General features: G+C 43.1%; 1 protein-coding gene across 19 annotated transcripts in view; it reads left to right on the plus strand.

Moving 5' to 3' along the window:
• PHLDB2 (pleckstrin homology like domain family B member 2) overlaps nucleotides 1-18,273 on the plus strand; it is a 217,986-nt gene that overhangs the window by 160,485 nt on the left and 39,228 nt on the right. For all 19 annotated transcript variants that reach the window (XM_084801890.1, XM_084801889.1, XM_084801876.1 and 16 more), the window contains 2 exons: nucleotides 5,836-5,979; nucleotides 7,035-7,172. In XM_084801890.1, coding sequence (XP_084658016.1) covers nucleotides 5,836-5,979; nucleotides 7,035-7,172 — 282 coding nt within the window. The remainder of the gene's footprint in view (nucleotides 1-5,835; nucleotides 5,980-7,034; nucleotides 7,173-18,273) is intronic.

Raw genomic sequence — 18,273 nt, forward strand, 5'->3', positions numbered from 1 at the left:
TTGTGAGAGGTGTTCCCAGTGGCTTTATTTATGATTCAGTTTGGAAATGTAAGAGTTTAATATGTACTGGTAGTCACACTTATCACCCAGTCTTCTGATTGCATGCTGGTTTATAAATATCTTCCAAATTTGAGGAATTAATATTATTTTACTGTTATTTTTCCCACACAGATTAAGAACTTTTGTTTTCTAAAAAAGCTTCTAAAAATTTCCTACCATATTTTCTACAGAGGGCTATGAGGGTACTTAGAATAAAAGATATATTTCCTTTAAATCAAAAAATAAAAATAAGAGGGGGGAAATTGCTACCATAAATATGAGGTGGGGTCATTTATGAGTAAATAGGGTTTACTAATTAAAGTAAGTCTGAATATAATGCAATTTACATTGTTAACCCTCATGGCCACAGAATACTAACCAAAAAAGGTTCTTTAATTTGGAAGGTTTTGTTGTTGTTTTGTTGGAAGGATGCATACTTACTTTTAAAATTATTTTATATGTATAAATGTTTTGCTGGCAATTATAACTGTGCAATGCCTGATGGTTCTGGAGCTCAGAAGAAGACACTGATCCCCTGGGCCTGGAGTTACAGACGGTTGTGGTCTCCACCCCAAATATTGATTCTTTTAGAAAAACATCAAGCATATAATTCCGTGGCAAAAGGCTTGCCTAGCATGTGCAAGACCCTAGGTTTAATGCCCAGCACCACCCACAAAAAGAAGACAAAAAAAAAAAAAAAAACCTAAAAAACCAACTAACCAAACAAACCCTGACCAACAATGCAAATACTAGCAGTAGCACTCTCGGTTTTAAAAGGGGGGCATTAGAATTTACCATCATGGTACTAAGTTCTAGCACTACTTTTCACATGGAGCTCAAGGAAGCTTATATGCGGGTTTTTATTTTGTTGGTCTAACTATATAGCAGTGCTTTCATACTGATTGCTCCTTAAGTATTATCGAGCACCTCATGTTATGTGTCAGGGCTATGGCACATTACATAGTGTTATGCGTCAATCACTCCTACCGTATGTCTCTTAGACAAATTCTCAGAGCACGGAAAATCTCAATAGCGCATGCGGTTTTCCTGCTGGAGAACTGGAACAGCAATGAGAATGGGGAGGTGGAGGGAGGATTGAGGAATGAAAAGTTATTGGCTTGGGATGAAGAGATGGCTCAGTGTCTAAGAGTACTAGCTGCTCTTCCAGAGGACCTGCGTACAATTCCCAGCACCCATGTGCCAGCAAACAATGGCTTGTCCCTCCAGTTCCAGGGAATCAGATAGGTACAAAGATATACATGCAAGCAAACCATCCATATGTGTGTGTGTGTGTGTGTGTGTGTGTGTGTGTGTGTGTGTGTGTGTGTGTGTTAAAAAGTTATTGGAGACTCAAGCAAAGTATGTGACCCCTTTTGAACCTCTGGACTCTCATCACCAGCCACTTCCTTATAGACTTGTGACTTTCCATTGTTTTTTTGTTTCTATTTTTTTTTCTCCTTTATAGATATTAGCTTGAATTTTCTTAAAAAACGCTGAGCTGTGCACTCTCTTTAGAGGCTATCTTCTCAGAGGAGGCTTTGGCAAGAAAGCTGATCTAAGCAAATAAATCCTGGCAGATATTTTAATTTGTTCAAATAAGGTCTTGTAGAATTGCGGGGGACCTTGGGACTTCGTGTAGGGCCCATTATCCCAGGCTGTACTAGTAGATACAGGAAACATCAAACTCATCCCTGGTTGCCACCAAGCACATTAGGGTACAGGTGAGAGGGTGGTGGGTTTCACCAGGTGGGTTTTCACTTACTTCTCAAATACAGATGTATGTTAACTCAAGAACAGAAGCGGAAGACTGAGACCAACGCCTTGCCCCCTGTTTGGGGTGTCCTGCCCCCTGTTTGGGGTGTTCTCTTGCTAACGGGGAGCTCCTTAATTATTTGCTTAACAAAGTGCCGTGTTTGCTATTAGTTAAAATGTTAAGTGGGAAAGTGAAGAAGAGAGGAACATTAAAACAAAACACCGAAAACCTAGCTTAAAAAGGATTTTTATAACATCTAGGAAGCCTGAAGATTACCAATCTTTACCTACCAGTGAAACATGTCCAAGGCCCTGGAAATAGGCTCATCTGAATGGCCTTTGTGAAGCTGTCTGCCACCACCTGAGGCAACTGACTCACAGCAGCTCCTGACCTCCTTTGTGTGTGTGTGTGTGTGTGTGTGTGTGTGTGTGTGTGTGTGTGTGTGTGTGTGTAACTGTTCAGTCTCCATGAGAAGGCATGCACTAAAGCAAGCTGCAGGAGGTTTATAGAAAGCGTGTGTAGGGGGTGGGTGGTCTTACCTCTACCTCTTTTTCTCCCCATGGATCAAGTTACCTAAAAAGATGACATATTTACTGATGCACACTCGTGTGTAGTATGGCCACTGAAAGTGCATTTCTACACATTAATATAAAAATGTATAAGTACTATTAAAATACGCCATTGAAATAAAGGATATTGTTTTTAAATCTCATTTTTTTGGTTACCATATAATTAAGTAGAGCTCTCCTTCGGGTTTGGTCCTCCACTGATTCTCCTTATTCTGTTAATTAATGAGATTACAACAAAATTTTTGTTCCATTCTGTCACAAAGCACTCAGTTGGGTGGATGGAGAGATGACTCAGTGGTTAAGTACTTGCTGCTCCTGCAGAAGATCTGAGTTCAATTCCCAGCACCCACCTCAACTAGCTCACAACTGTTATAACTCCAGTCCCAGGGCATCGGCACCCTCTCTTTGCCTCCTTGGGCACTGCTGTGCATGCAGGGAAAAAAATATTTTAACAAGTAATAAATCTTTAAAAAAAAACCCCACAGCTTTCAGTTTTAAAATTCCTCTTGAATATATTCCAACGAAGTCCCAAACCCCTTGTATACAGGTCTTGCATCGAGCGGCCTCCCATCTGTGGACTATGGCCATTGTGATAGGATTCCCAAACACTGAGTCGCGTAAAAGCTTAGTATTTCCTTCCCCTGTTATCTTCCCTGCCTACAAAGTATACAGTTTGCAGACTGTTCATTTGTTTTGTCTTCTCTTAATGCTTTGCTTCCACTGGTGACAGATATATTTAAACCGTGTTGGAAGTAGAAACTTAATATGCAGCCCTGACCCAACAGGATACGGGGCCTTCAGAGGCTTTCCTGCTGCGATTACTGGGCAGTGACTTGGAGTGCCATTCATGGTTGGACACTCCTCCTGGCCTAAAGCAAGCGCCTGAGTGGAGACAATGATGTTCCCTCTTTGTGATGGCAAGGTCAGCAGTTGTTAAGACAATGGATTTAAGACGACAACAAGCAAACAAACAAACAAACAAATAAATAAATGTCAAAGCTTGAAAGCCTTTGTACCTTCGTTTTAACCAACTGAGATATAGATCTGATTTTATTTGTTTTTAAGTTTTCAGATACGATCTCTTGATGTCCTAGAACCTGCGATGTAGACCAGGCTGGCTTTAAACTCACAGAGATCTGTCTGCCTCTGCCTCCTGAGTGCTCGGATTAAAAGCCACCACAGTGGGCCAACATTGTGAATTTTTAATCATCCAGTTCTCTTTTGGAACTACTAGATTAAGTAAAGAAATGAAAAATATTAGCTGTAATCCCAGCACTCAGTAGGCAGAGGCAGGCGGATGTCTGTGAGTTTGGGGCCAGCCTGGTCTACAAAGAGAGTTTGGGACTGCCAGGACTACCAGAGAAACACTGTCTCGGAAAATTAAAAAAGAAAGAAAGAAAGAAATGAAGAGTATGGATGAATAATGTAGACGATGATGTGATAAACTTTTTCTTAAAGTTATATCAGGATTAGAAAACAAATTAAATGAACCCAGTGAGATGTGCTTAGGTGCAGTGACCAGTTGGTGAATCTAATTACTGTGATGTTTGGTTGTTTGGTTAGTTGATTCCTTTAGTATGGTTTTCTGAGACCTGGTCTGCCTATGTAGTCCTGGCTAACCTCAACCTTGCTCTGTAGATCAGGCTGGCCATGAAGTATTTGCAAACATCTGTCTCTGCTCCCCACACCCTGGAATTAAATGCAGTTACCACCAAGTCCCATGAATGCTCTTTTTTAAAAAAATTAATTTATTCAGATTACATCTCAATTGTTATCCCATCCCTTGTACCATCCCTTGTACCCTCCCGTCCCTTCCCCCACTCCTGCTTTCACCCTATTCCCCTCCCCTATGGCTGTGGCCATCCCCCACTATATGGTCATAGGCTAGCAAGTCTCATCTTGGTAGCCTGCTTATTCTTTCTCTGAGTGCCCAAGAGGCATGTCACATGAAAGTCTTCACGTACCAGGAGATTGGGATAGTTGTGAGGGTTTTTTGTTTTTGTTTTTGTTTTTGTTTTTTTTTTAGCAGGGTTTCTCTGTGTAGCCTTGGTTGTCTTGGACTCACTTTGTAGACCAGGCTGGCCTTGAACTCACATGAATGCTCTTCTTAACTACTAAAGAAGAATCCTTAAGAATTTACTCACTGGGCTGCTGGCTGTTTTCATGTTTAGCTTGTGGAATGTCTGGTCGCTGACTTACTCCAGCCCTAGCATCTCTTTTTATACAGAAGGTTTTTGTCTCCTCCAAGTGACACTCAAGATGGCTAATGCAAACTCCTGGGGAGAAGAGGCGTTTTCAATGTGGCCTGTTTTCTCTTTAAGCAATGGCAGTGTTGGGGTTTGCATATCATCCACAACATTCCTTTCTTCCCCTAGCGATTATCATTAAGTGGGCGAGACAATGAGAATTCATTGTCCTCACGTGTTCTCCTCAGTTTCCATGAGACTTGGGTTTTTCCACGATACAAATAATGACCAGGGTCCCAATTTTCAGTCTCACTGATGTATATGGCTTAACGATATACAAAGAAAGTCTATAAGACAAGGTTAGTAAAGAGTGACCTAATACAACACAGCAGGCACCCACCAGCAGTTTCGAATGTGCCCTTTGACATTGTACGGCGTGGCCATAGCGGACTGATGTGCCCTTGTTTTGGAAACAACAAAAAATGCAAACAAAACTGATGTCCGCCTTGTACTAGAAGCAAATAAGTAAGTGTAAGCGCTCATTCACTGGTGACTCTGATGGCAGGACCTAGCAGTGTGCCTGGACATTTAAAAGGCTTCGTTCTGTAGGTGGAGCTTAAAAAGGAAGATAACAACATGCCGAGAGATCCCCTGGAGGACCGTGTCAAAGGTCTTGCCTTGCTTCTTCTCCCTACTGTGTGTGTTGAACTTTATGACATCAGAGAAGCCACTTCATCTCTGCATTTCTGCCATTTCCTTGTCTGCCATTTTACAGCTAGGACTCTCAGCTCCTAGCTGTAAAAACAACATGAATTTGTAAATTGGAGATTGGTTGGTTCGCTCTCATCTTGCTGTATAATTGGGTAGAGCTGTATAGTCTCTATGGGCAAATGCATCATAGTTCAAGGAAAATGTACTGGGTTTACTCTAAAAATGCCTTTTAATTTATTTATTTTGTTCTGTTAAAAAAAAAAAGGCTAGGAGTGGTGGCACATGCCTTTAACCCCAGTACTCGGCAAGCAGAGGCAGGCAGATCACTGAGAGTTCGAGGCCAGCCTAGTGTACAAAGGGAGTCAAGGACAGCCAAGGTTACACAGAGAGACTGTGTCTTGAAAAACCAAGCCAAAACAAAACAAAAAAGGCTTCATGTAGCTCAGGCTGGCCCTCCCAGGCATACCTCATGTACCCATGTGGAGGAAGAGACTAAGCCTTGAAGCTAGCTGCTTTATAAGTCTTAATGGGAAAACCTGAAGTATGAATAACCCATCTCTGTTTTGCTTGACCGCAGACCCCAGAGGATATAGGTGAGGAACAGAGGACTCAGGAGTTGGCTGCCATGGAAGACGCCCGGATGGTGATTCTGAACAACCTTGAGGAACTTGAACAGAAAATCAAAGATATAAACGACCAAATGGATGAATCTTCCAGAGAGGTATAAGCTAGAGGCTCAGCATCTCCTGTCTCCTGTGTCTCTTTTTCCCCATCAGCTTAAAGATATTTTCTGTTCATTCTGGCACAGGCCTGCGAGTCGAATAAGCAGAAGTCAACTTGAGCAAACATTTGTTCAGGGGGAATCATTTGTAGCGTGTCCTGCCTTACATTACATATGTGTGTGTGAGAGAGAGGTAGAGAGACAGGGATGGGGGAAGGAAGGGAGGGATGGAGGGACAGGGGAGGGAAAGAGATTGGGGGAGGGCAAGAGATCTGATGACATAAACAAAGGAAGCCAGCTTTAACATATTTTCTATCTAGCCAAACTTTTCTGATTAGTACGATATGTGCTTTCTGATTGTAGGACCAATTGCTAAATTAACTACTATTTATAAAACGTTCAAGTTGGAATCCAACTAGCGTTTTCTGAGCATTCATACTATGAATTGGTGTCTTGTAGGCACTAGGCACCATAAAGGAATTCACATATGAATTAAACATAAAGCTGACTTTCTATAGCTTTGAAAAAAACAGGAGGTAGACTGCCCATCTACTAAAAGCAAAAGCTAATGGCAGTTTTAAGGTTCCCATCACGGAGTGGGAGGGAAACACAGAAGTCTGCCTGGGGTGGGAGTGAGATCTGCATGCCAGCTCTCACAGATGGTGCCAGTGGTCCTGAGAGAGTACCACGAGGGGATTCCTCACCTGTCGCCTCCTGCACCCCCTGGAATCCCCTAGGAATGTGGGCCTCTCTTATAGGGCTGTGATGACATTTACTCCTCAGACTCCAGGGACAAAGGAAAGCTGGCTGTACCCAAGGCAGTTTATGCTTGAGGTAGAGACTAAGCAAATAGGCCCAATATCCCTGAAGAGAAGAAGTAGCAATGCAAACGTTAAGTGGCCACGTAACTAGCTTTTTTAAAACAACACGTAGGAGGCTCTCCGGCTTTCTTAGGCAGACTCTCTGAACCTTGGGGGTGGGGGTGGGGGTGGGGGTAGGGGTACGCAGTGGTCCCTAGAGGAGGGATGCTGCTGAACTTTCCTTTATGTCCTTAGTTGGATATGGAATGCGCCCTTTTGGATGGAGAGCAGAAATCCGAGACGGCCGAGCTCGTGAAGGAGAAGGAGATTCTAGATCACCTAAACCGGAAAATCACAGAGCTCGAAAAGAACATCGTAGGTGAAAAGACCAAGGTAAGCAGGCTACGGAAGACTGCACTTTTTAAAGTGGGGGGTTGGGGTGCGGGGTGGGGGTGGGGGTCCCAGCTGCTGGAATTGAAATGTGACATGTAATTATGTTCATGTGGGCTGTTTGTATCACACTCCCGAATGATGTGGCTCTAGAAAAGAAGTCTTAAGGTCATATGTTAAACAAACAAACAAACAAACAAACAAACACAACCTGCTTGATGAATGAGTTCTTTTCTCCCCCCCCCCATCATTCTTTCTCCTTTTATGATTCTATTGTGTTAATATTTATTATTTTTAGTGTACAGAGTGTGCTTGTCATTGGTGCAGGTTGTCTTGGTCATGGTCAGAGGTGCTTCATTTCCGTTTACTTTTCTGTTCATTAATGAGATGAATGGTCCCCCTTCATCCCACCCTTCTGGCCTTGCGTTTGTCACCCAAGCCAAGTGTCCTGCTCCTTGAATAAAGGTGTAGCTGTTTTCAGGGGAGGTCCCCACACTCTGCCAAGTGATCTACAGGCCACAGGTGACACCGCGATGATGACGTCTTGCTTATGCCTTTCAGCTTACAACTTGAGTGTTAGCTGACAGCCACCAGGGAAAACATGGAAAATTGCTTGCAGAAATTACAATTAAAAGTATTGGATTGCTAGGTAGGATTCACCCACCCATACACACACACTCTTGGAAATAGTATACATTCCTTTTCCATTATGATTTAGTAAGAGCTGAGCTAAGCCTAACGTTAAAAATAAAATTCCAAATTGGGTTAGCAAGAAGCAAACAAGTTTTAACACATTCTTCCCTGCCTGCCATGTTCTCTATTAAGCAGAGAAAGAGAAAAATGTTTCAGTTTGAGCAAGTTCTACTGCTCATGTGTGGAAGGACTTTCTCCTGAATGTGATTTCCTTTTAAGGCTCCTCTTTGTCTGAGACCTGTATATAAGGGCATTGGCTCTCACGCCAAAGACTGAGCTCAGAATTACTTGGTCAGTAATGGAAGCTGATGTATACATTCCATTTCGTTTTCTGGCTTTCTGAATGTCAAACTTAAACTGCTCAGCCTGTTCACCTTGAACTTTACGCATGCTCCTTTGAAGTTCCAAAGAACCTATTTGGATAGCGGGCATGCTTTTCTCCAGTACACAGTCAAGTCAGGGTTCACTAGATAAGCCTGGAGTAGGGGGATTGGGAGACATGGCTCAGCAGCCAAGAGCCCTTACAGCTTGACTAGTGCCTCTTGACCCCAAGTGAGAAGCAGAGGCAGGGAAGCGTGGGAGCATGTGTCTGTGGTCCCAGCATTCCTCTAGCAAGATGGGAGATGGAGGTAAGAAAATCTCCAGGCAGCTCTCTGGGCAGCTAGCCTAGATTATACAGCACGGTGGCTGAACAAGAGAGACCCTGTCTCCAGCAAAGTGAAAGAAAAAGACTAACACCGGATGTCCTCTGACCCCCCCCACGTGTGTGCCATGGTGTGTGGATGCCCCTCCCCCCATCACTAGTATACACACACACACTGAAATATAAGACGTCTTAGAGAATGGCTTATCTTCTTTTTCAAAGGGCTTATAATGAGATAGCCAGAAACTGGCTATTTTGTTGGTGGTATCAGATGCCCTGTTTTGGTATAGTTAGTGTTTTTACTATTCAAAAGTACTAATTAAATTAAATTACACTGTAGTGATGATCACACTGCAGTTTATGTCCTGGTGGAAATCTTGTGGGACCCAAGAGTAGGGCATTATATTTCCTGTGAAGACTCTGCCACCCGCCTCCCATGTAACTGCTTATCTTTGCATAGACACATCTTGTGTCTTTCTCTGTCATTAACATTCAGAGTCACAAAAGGGAAGCACGTTGGGCTAAGGCTGGCTCTGACTTCTCAGGAAAAGCTGTGCTGGGTTCAGGACATAAGGTAAAGGTGAAAATCCTGCAGCATTGGCAGAAACACGCCCAGAAGCCACCTCCATCCCTTCATCCCTCCTGACAAGCTATTCAAGAACTCCAGTGCAGGGTGTGGACCAGATCCACAGCTGTTAGGGGATTAGTGGGTCATGGCAGGTGGAGTTATTGTCTCTCATCACGTGCTGTGGAAAATGTCAGAAGCTGCCTTTGAGTAAGGGGGCTCCAAGAGAGGATTGGGGCTGGGGGAAAGCAGGGGGCTGGAAACAAAGACTGAGCCAGATGGTGTAGCTATGCATTCTAGACAGCCAGACTGAGAGAGTGACTTACCACTGCTTGGCAGAATTATCCCATTTCATAAAAAAGTGTTTCCTGGCATTTTCTGACACAGGGATTTCTGACCTCTCTGTTCAAATTTCTGGCTCCTCCTGACCCATCAGAGAGAAGCATTCAGTCTTCTCTTACCTAAGGAAAGTTCTTTCCTCTCATCAAAGAGAACCACTTGGACACCCTTTAAGTGCCATGTCCCATCCTACCCTCTCTAGTCTTTCTGCATCAGCCTTGCCAGTTTACTGCATCTGTACTGTTAACGTACTACCATTATTATCTTAGAAAATCATTAATTAAAATAAGCAGCTATCATCTCTCCACATCCTGAATGGCTCAAATCATTTTGCCAGTTGGTACTGTGTCCTCATTTGCTGATTGAACATCCGTCCCACTCCATCTGGCTTAGTCTCCACCGCTCCATCAAATTTCTCCTTCTAAGACTCCTAAGGACTTCAAAGTTCCCAGTCCACTCTGCGCTCTTCAGTGTCTTGTGTTGGGACTCCTGAGTGGCATTTGATAGCAGGGAACAATTTTTTCCCCATGCCTTCTCCAACTCTGCCCTTTGCTCCTAATCTTCTGATATTCTTTCTCTTACAGTGTGTGTGTGTGTGTGTGTGTGTGTGTGTGTGTGTGTGTGTGTGTGTGTGTAGGGTGAGAGGTGTTAATATGTGTGCATCTGTGTACAGGCTCATGTGGCAGTCAGAGGTCAACCTCAGGTGTTCTTCCTCAGGCACTGTTTGCGTTGATTTTTACAAAGTGTTCTCTGTTTGTTCACGCATGGCGTGTAAGTGGAGGTCACAGAACACCTTGCGGGAGTTGATGCTTGCTTTCACGGGGATCAAAATCAAGTCATCGGGTTTGGCAGCAGGTGCCCTTACCTGCTGAGTCATCACACTGGTTCCCACCTTGCTTTTTTGAGGTTGGGTTTTCCCACTAGCTTGTAAGTGACCAATTAAGCTAAGCTGGCTGGTCAGTGAGCTTGAGAGATCACCTGCCCCTGACTCCCAGTGTGCCACCACACATGGGTTTTTTTAAAGGTAGGTTTGGGGGCGGTCCTTCTATTTTCATGGCAAGCACTTACTTTATTGACTGCGCTATTTATTTCCTTGGCTCTCGTTCTCTTACTTGTATACTTATTTCTGGTCTCCATCTACGATCTGAACTCAGTTCTTTTATTCTCCTGCTGTTTCCCCTAAAGCCACGGCTTCCGACAACCTGGTATGCTGCTGACTCACATGCACACCTCTTGGCCACAACTCTTTCCTGAACCGTGTAGCCGATCTGACGTCTCCCCACAGATACTTCATAGATGGAAGTATTGATCTCCTACTCCTTGGGGGCAGCCTCTGCCTTCCTTCCCCACATCCTCCATTTTCTTATTCTAAGACGTTTCAGCTCTGCCCATCTGACTTTTCCAGCAAGAACCTGGGTGCTGGTTTTAACACACCCTTCCCCATCATACCATCAGCGACACAGTGTTTCGCTACATCTCCCCTGACATTTTCTTTGAATTCAACAAAATCCCTCCTGCACTTTTTGGCTTTTGCCTCGCCAGGCCATTCCCTTTCACATCAGCCGTGGTAGTTCTTTTTTAAAAATAGGAATTAGGTCATTCAATTCCATTAGATTTAATTCAAGTCCACAGGGATGTAGCGTGGGGTATGTTATACCCATCAAGTTCTACTACTGTGGGCTGTCAGCACCCTCCGCACATGTCACACCATTTCACCATGGCTTTTTCAATGGTTGTTCTGAGAGTCATCCTGTACCTCTCCTCCTCTCGACACAGGCCTCTGCTTCCCCCCTCCCCTTTCTCATTGTCCATACCTAGCTCCTGTGTTTAAGGGCACAGTTCTCAGAAAAGCTTTCTTAGCATCCTCAAGGCAAGAGCACAGCCCTGTATTGTTCATTGACTCCTTTTATCATCATACTTAATTATTTGCATTTGGGGGGGGCAATTATTGGATATTGATTTCCCCCTCTAGCCAGTGAGATAGAGAAAGCACTGTTGCCACTGTTTATCCAGCCCGTAGTAGCTTCCTCAGTATTGCCCCGTGTGCTTTGGGAGTATTGTCCTTGGACTCCCCTGCTAGGCTGGGCACGACAAAAAGAAACTGAGCCAAACACCTGCTAAAAGAGCCGTGTGCAGCCAAGTGTCAGGACAGCTGGGATAGGCTGCCCAAGTGCACATGCCAGAGGCCTGTAATCACACTGCCAGTCGGGCCAGAGTGTAAGACAGAAAGGAGGAAGTGGCCTTTGCCCTTTTGGATTATGTTTCCCTTTTCACACACCTGTTACTTTGCTGAGGTATAGAGTGGAGAATGAGGAAAGTGAACCTCGAAAAGCTATCCCCAGTGGGCAAGCTCTGATTCAAGTGCTCCTAGCACATCCTGTAATTCCACTCTGCTTTTGCTGTGTTTGGGAGACTGGGAAGTTAGTTTATTTTTATTTCGTGTGTGTGTGTGTGTGTGTGTGTGTGTGTGTGTGTGTGTGTGTGTGTGTGTGTTTGCCTGAAAGTATATCTGTGCACTATGTGTGTGAAGTCTCTGAGGAATCCAGAAGATGGCATTAGATCCTCCCGGAACTGGAGTTACAGATGCTTGGGAGCCATCGTGTGGATGCTAGGGATTGAACCCTGGTCCCCGCGGAAGAGAAGCCAGTACTCCTGAGTGCTGAACCATCTCTCTAGCCACCAGCCCTACTTTCTTGCAGACAAGAAATGCCTAGAAGCACAGGAAACGAACTTAAAATCACAGTGGAGCTCATATCTTGATACGAAATTACTGACAGTGTTTCCTTGGTGCTTGAGATTGGTTTTTCATTTTATTTATCTTGCCTGATTTGGAGACTATTATTTTACTTTAGTTATTTAAAATTATACTTCTTATGCATGGTAATTACATGGCATTACATAAAATCTTAACCAGACACATGGTTGTACATAGAAGATAAAATATAGATAAGATAATGTATTATATATTGGCTGAACGATTTTCTATTGGTTTCCCAGTCTAGCCCTTCACTGCTCTTAGGGAACCATGGTCAGTTTGTTTCCATGGTGACTCTTGAGATAAAGGCCCCAGCTTGTTGCTATTCTAGGATAGCAACTATATCACACCTATAGCCACTATAAACGTGGATAAACCCTGAACAAGCTTAGCAGGAACCCGGAAGGGATGTTTATTTAGTAATGCACTAAGCAAAGAGACCATCCACCCCCTTGTGCATCGCATTAAGCAGAGAACGGAGAGGGGAGTGTGTACCTCAACAAAGACAAGGTGGGGAGGCTCCATACCCAGGCTCCCATGAGCCCAGGCTGAGTGTGGAAAGGTTGGGAGCTCTCTTCCTTTCCCTCTGTTCCCTCCCTACTTTAAGAGCAAAGCTTGACTTGGGAAAAAGTGTGGGCATGCGCTTATGTTATGTATGGTTTTTCTTCTCTCTCCATCTATTTTTGACCACATTAAAAATAGGTTTTCAACTTCCTCTATATTGAGATTATCTGTCTTTCATCTCTGCATCTTAGCATATAAGAAGTAAAATAAACTCTTGAGCTGAAAAGCAAATGTGATATTTAAGGAAAGACCCCTACTTCCTTACTTTTGGTAAAAAAGAGAAAAAAAATTCTTTACCCAGATGGTAAATGTAAAACTCAAGCCATCATTTCCTTTGGAGATGAATCTTCTGTTTCTCCACACAGATGCAATGTGGCCCTGTGGTCGTCCTCGTCTGAGGGACAGGTCACTGTCCCTACCACATGCTTCTGAATGGAAGCTGAAATTCCTTAATGTCCCAGCTTTTCTACAGTAAGCAAATATTCCTGCAAATGACGCCATATTTTGTTCCTCATTATTATCTTGCCGAAGTACCTGCTATTTCCTCCCTCTCCTTTCTTCCTAGCTGGGGTTGGAGGAGGGGAATGGCGAGGGTGGATTAGGGAGGAGCCTGGCTCATATTCCTCTCAGGTGTTAATCCCAGGAGGGCATCGCATTTGCCAGGTCACGGTTAGGATTCCGAGGAACTGGCCCTTTCCCCGGGGGCTTCTTTCTTATATTTCAAAGTCAGCTCCCTGGCTACAGGAAGTGAAACTAAATCATGGTATTTGAGGATTAAACAAACTGGATTCCAGACAGGACTTATTTATTTATTTATTTATTTTCCTAGTATTTCTTGACCACAAACATCCTCTGCTCAGATTACCTAGCTTTTTGTACGTGGAATACCTGTGAACTGTGTAAGTGAAGGCCGTATGATCTCAGGCATAAAGCACTGGCTGATCTGTTGGCTCCTCCACGAGACCATCAGAATGCCCACCTCCCAAGCAAACACAGGTTTTTAGTGACTTGGAAATGCTGTTCAGGTTGTTTGGGGGAGTATTTTGAATGGCCTTCCCTGCTATCACTCATAGCTTGGGGACCACAGCTTTAACACTTGCTAAATCAGTTCCAAACTCGAGCCAGGGCTCTATGTATCCACATGGCCTGAGTGCTGTGGTGTGAGCGAAAGCATTTGCAAATGAGAAAAGTGGATCTTAGTTCTTGATCCCATATGATTTTTTTTTTAAGCTGATAGAATTGGGAGAACTAGCAAGAGACTCTGTTGTGCTTGAATTTCAGGTAAACAGAGAACAAGTCTTTAAATCGACATCCCAGGCAATATTTGAATCATGCTGACACAAAACCATGAGATATTCATTTGAAATCAAATGTCACAGGAGTGTCCTTTGTTTTATTTGGCTTCTTTCCAGGGTGACCTTGAGCTACCTGCTTATTGCGAGCTACAGGCTTACATACGGTAAAATGATCTTTGTCATTGTCCTTGAGGACATTTTGGGTATGCTCCTAGACATTCTCACAGAGTCAGCAAGTTTTATTTCAGTTTCTTCTTTCAAGAATACAGCGGAGAAGAGAGAAAATTTACGAGTCTTCTAACCAAAATTCTAGCAAGATCCGTATGTCTATGTGTCTTGAGCTTGAGGTTTCTTAAATGTATATTGGCCACCCTTGCATATGAATTCAGATTGTTTAGAGTAAATGTCTGCACACTGCTGGTCGTCTGTAGGATTTGGAAGTAGTCATTGGCACCTAAGCTTGAACTCTATCCTCCTCCCTGGATGCTATCGGACAGCTGAGTCTGTCAGAGTTCATTCTTTGCTTGATTCACTCTAAGAATTTCATTTGAATGTATAAAAAAAATTCTACAACTGGGAATTTACTTGTAAGAGAGGCTTGTTATGCTGTGAAGGTAAAACAGTAGAGTCAGTTACTTTAAGGATTTTCTTTTTTTTTTTTTTTTTTTCCTTTGTGTGCATGCTCCTGTGAGAGGACAGGTACGTGGGTCATGATGCTCCTGTAGAGGTCAGAGGGCTGCCTTGGGTGTTTGTTCTGCTTTGTTTGAGGCAGAGTGTTCATTCACTGCAGTATCCACCAGGCCAGCTAGTGCTCCCACTACCAGAGGCTCTCCTCTCTCCCCTCTCCCCGACCCCGCCACCGAGAAGTGCTGGCTTTGCAGATGCCTGCTGCCAAGTCGGCTTCACATGGGCTCAAGACACTCAAACTCAGGGCCTCAGGCAGGAGTCATTTCCCCAGCCCTTGAGAACAACGTGTGATTGATTTTGAATTACTTACTGTCTCAGGTTATTAGGGAAATAAAACTGCAACTGCCATTGCCTCTCATAGTCCCAGATGACTGAGCCAAGGCTCTCAGCCTGACAACATGGAAGAAAACAGAGATTTTTTAAAAGTTTTTAAAAAATCCACCTTATATCTCTGTATTTGTGATGGAGTTGATTTGGAAACAGGATCTGTAAAGCCTTGGTGTGTTATTGCAATGAGTAACATGAGCAGTGAACCACTGGACTGAGTGCATTTTGCAGCCAAAGGAGAGTGAACAACCCTTTTATTGTCTATCTCCAGGGCTCTTTTAATCTTTATAGAGTGAATGAACAAATCTGCAAAACCCAATATAGCCAGTTGTTTCCATCCTTGCATTCCATATCCACAGATTCAACTAATCAAGAGTCGGTGATATTCAGAACAACAAATATCTGTACTAAACACGTGTAGGCTTTTCCTGTCATTATTCTTTGCCCAGCCCCCTATAACATCACCGTTTGCATTGCATTCAACATAATAAGTAATAGAGAGGTGATTTGAAGTTACTGAGAGACAGCTGCACATGCCAACATTTATACACTGATTTTTACCTTAATTTACCTGAGACTGACTTACCATTGACTTTACATGAGTAGGGAATTTTAGGAAGATCTGTCTTAAATGGTCGAAACAGGCAGGGCCTAGCAGTGGGCATTGAGCCAGCTGAATTTTGTCCATGCACCACCAGAAAGCAAGGCCACCCCAGACAACAAGGGACTCATAAAGGAGCAGCCAGCCTCTGAGGTCACATTACTCTGTTCTTGTATTCATGAATGTCCTCTTATAAGCTGAGTTTTTGCTGAAAAAAAAAATATATATATATATCACCTTATTTTTTTCAACAAAACAAAATTTTTTACACTTTAGAGTCATTTATTTCTTAAAGATAAGTTTACTCTTAAAAGAAAGATAACTCTTTTAAAAAACATTCTATTCACTTCTACTCTGGTGTTTGGAAACTACCGCTATGTCTATTGTCTTTAAAATAGGGACATTTACTCTCTTAAATCTGGGAAAGGGGCTAATACTCCATTTTAATAACTGCTGTGAAAAGCAGGAATCCTGAAACTCCGGAATCTTCCTTCCTTGCAGAAGGTGGTGCGTTAGCTCTAAGTGCCTTCTGTAATTTTCCTTTGAACACTTCCTGCTCTATCAATAGAACAGAGGAATATTAATTTCTCTCTGGCTCCAAGTTGTTCTACCCAGGGCTCCCAGGGAACCATGTCACCTCTGTGATCTGCCTGGGCCCACCTGACACTAATCCTCCATGCTTCCTTCCCCTTTTGCTTCCTTTGCCCTGGCTTTGGCCCCACTGAGCTCTGGCTCCGGGACTAAAGTAGTGCTCAGAGCATTCCTGGTGCACACCGTGGAGCTGCAGAAGGTTCTAATGGTGCCTGCTTGCATAATTCTTTTAACCACACCCTTGTATGGAATTGTGAAACGCTTCCAGCATCTGAGACTGAAGGGACTATGTAAACATGAGGTATTCTTTTTTATTTTTTTTCAAGTTGTTTGTGTTTACTATTAACAACTTGAAATGCTGGGCACATGGAGTAATGATTTGGTAATGACTTTGGATTTGAGACCATGTTGAAGAGCTGTGGCTATTCATATTAACTTAATGTCACATCACTCTTCTCTACTGGAATAATTTTACATTGCAGGTCTTTGCGTCTTTGATATTTAATTACAATACATAGTCTTTTTTGCTTTTAATTATCTGTCTAGAACTAGAGTTGTTGTCAAGTCTGATGACACAGCATTTAGAAATAGATCTCTTTTTGGATGCACTTCTTTTACTGTGCAAATCGAACTGTCTATCATCCACAGGAAGTAAATAACATCTTAGCCAGAAATCAGCAAGCTTTGTGTATTGCTGTTTATATTAAGGGACAGATATTGATTCTGAAACTAATGATAAAATCTAGTGGGTTCAGTATATTCTGCTCTCTGGGAACAGTTTCCCTGTTGACTGTGGCCTAGCCTTCTCCTAGCCATGACAGTGAGCAAATAGACTCCTGATGCCTGGAGGAACTGTCTTGTAGATTGCTAATGTTGTTGTAGAATTATTCTAGATTGATACAGGGAGTAGGCTTTTCAATTGTACGGTTTCTGTGTTCAATTATTTTGAGGAAAATAAAACATATTAGTAAAATACCTTTGAACTTTTAAAAGCACTTCCAAAAATGGAGACTAGCTTCAACCTAGATGGATGCTAATACCATACAGTTTTAGATTTGAACAAAAAGCATCCTTTTCAAGAATCTAGATATGTGTTTATGCAGGAAATCATGGCCACTTATATAAAAATTACAGAAAGGACAATTTCACAAGACTATCTGAAATCATCTTTTTAAAAGGATCTTCTGTGACAAAAGAGGCATACACAAGTTATTTAACTTACTGATGAGGGCCAAATCGCAGTGGATTTGTTTACAGTGAGAGTTTAGTACAAGAGAATCTTGCCTAGCCTTCCCTTCAAATGGTGTTAAATTCTAGAGGAGCACCGTGGGGCTGCACCACCTCTGTGCATACCATGTTATACCATGGAGCCACTTTTGCATCTGTAACATGGAGGGATTTAGTGGTCTTTGCCCTCTTTTCTCCCCTAGCTTTTGGGATCTCTCCTTCATTTCACACAGTTTGTCTCTCCCTTCCTTCCTTCTTTCCTTCTTTCCTTCTTTCCTTCTTTCCTTCCTTCCTTCCTTCCTTCCTTCCTTCCCTTTCTTTTCCAGGGAGAGATGTCATTGTAAGGAAGCCTGTGTCTTCAGGGTCCCTGGCTCAGCTTTGTTTCCAAGCTACTGTTGCTGCTTGAATCACTCTGACAATCTTCTTCTTCTTCTTCTTCTTCTTCTTCTTCTTCTTCTTCTTCTTCTTCTTCTTCTTCTTCTCCTCCTCCTCCTCCTCCTCCTCCTCCTCCTCCTCCTCCTCCTCCTTCTTCCTCCATCCCCCCTCTGTGTCTGAATTAGATCTTGTCTCTGGATTTTCTCAGTTCACCTGTGAGCTTTCCCCAGTGCTAGAACCATTTCAGGTGAGAAGGCTGCCAGTTATGCACCTACAGCACTTCTGAGCCAAGACCAGAGAGCAGAAATGTCTTGAAGCAGTTTAGGGAGTGCTCTAGCCATTTGGATCTGGAAGGTAATTAAACACCCTCCCCCACTACTTTATCCAGTTTTCTGACAAAGTACTGTTGGCCAGAATAGCATATAATGTCTCTGGCATCTCT

The sequence above is a fragment of the Acomys minous genome, assembly GCF_964271855.1.
Source record: "Acomys minous genome assembly, chromosome: 11".
Classification (NCBI taxonomy): domain Eukaryota; kingdom Metazoa; phylum Chordata; class Mammalia; order Rodentia; family Muridae; genus Acomys; species Acomys minous.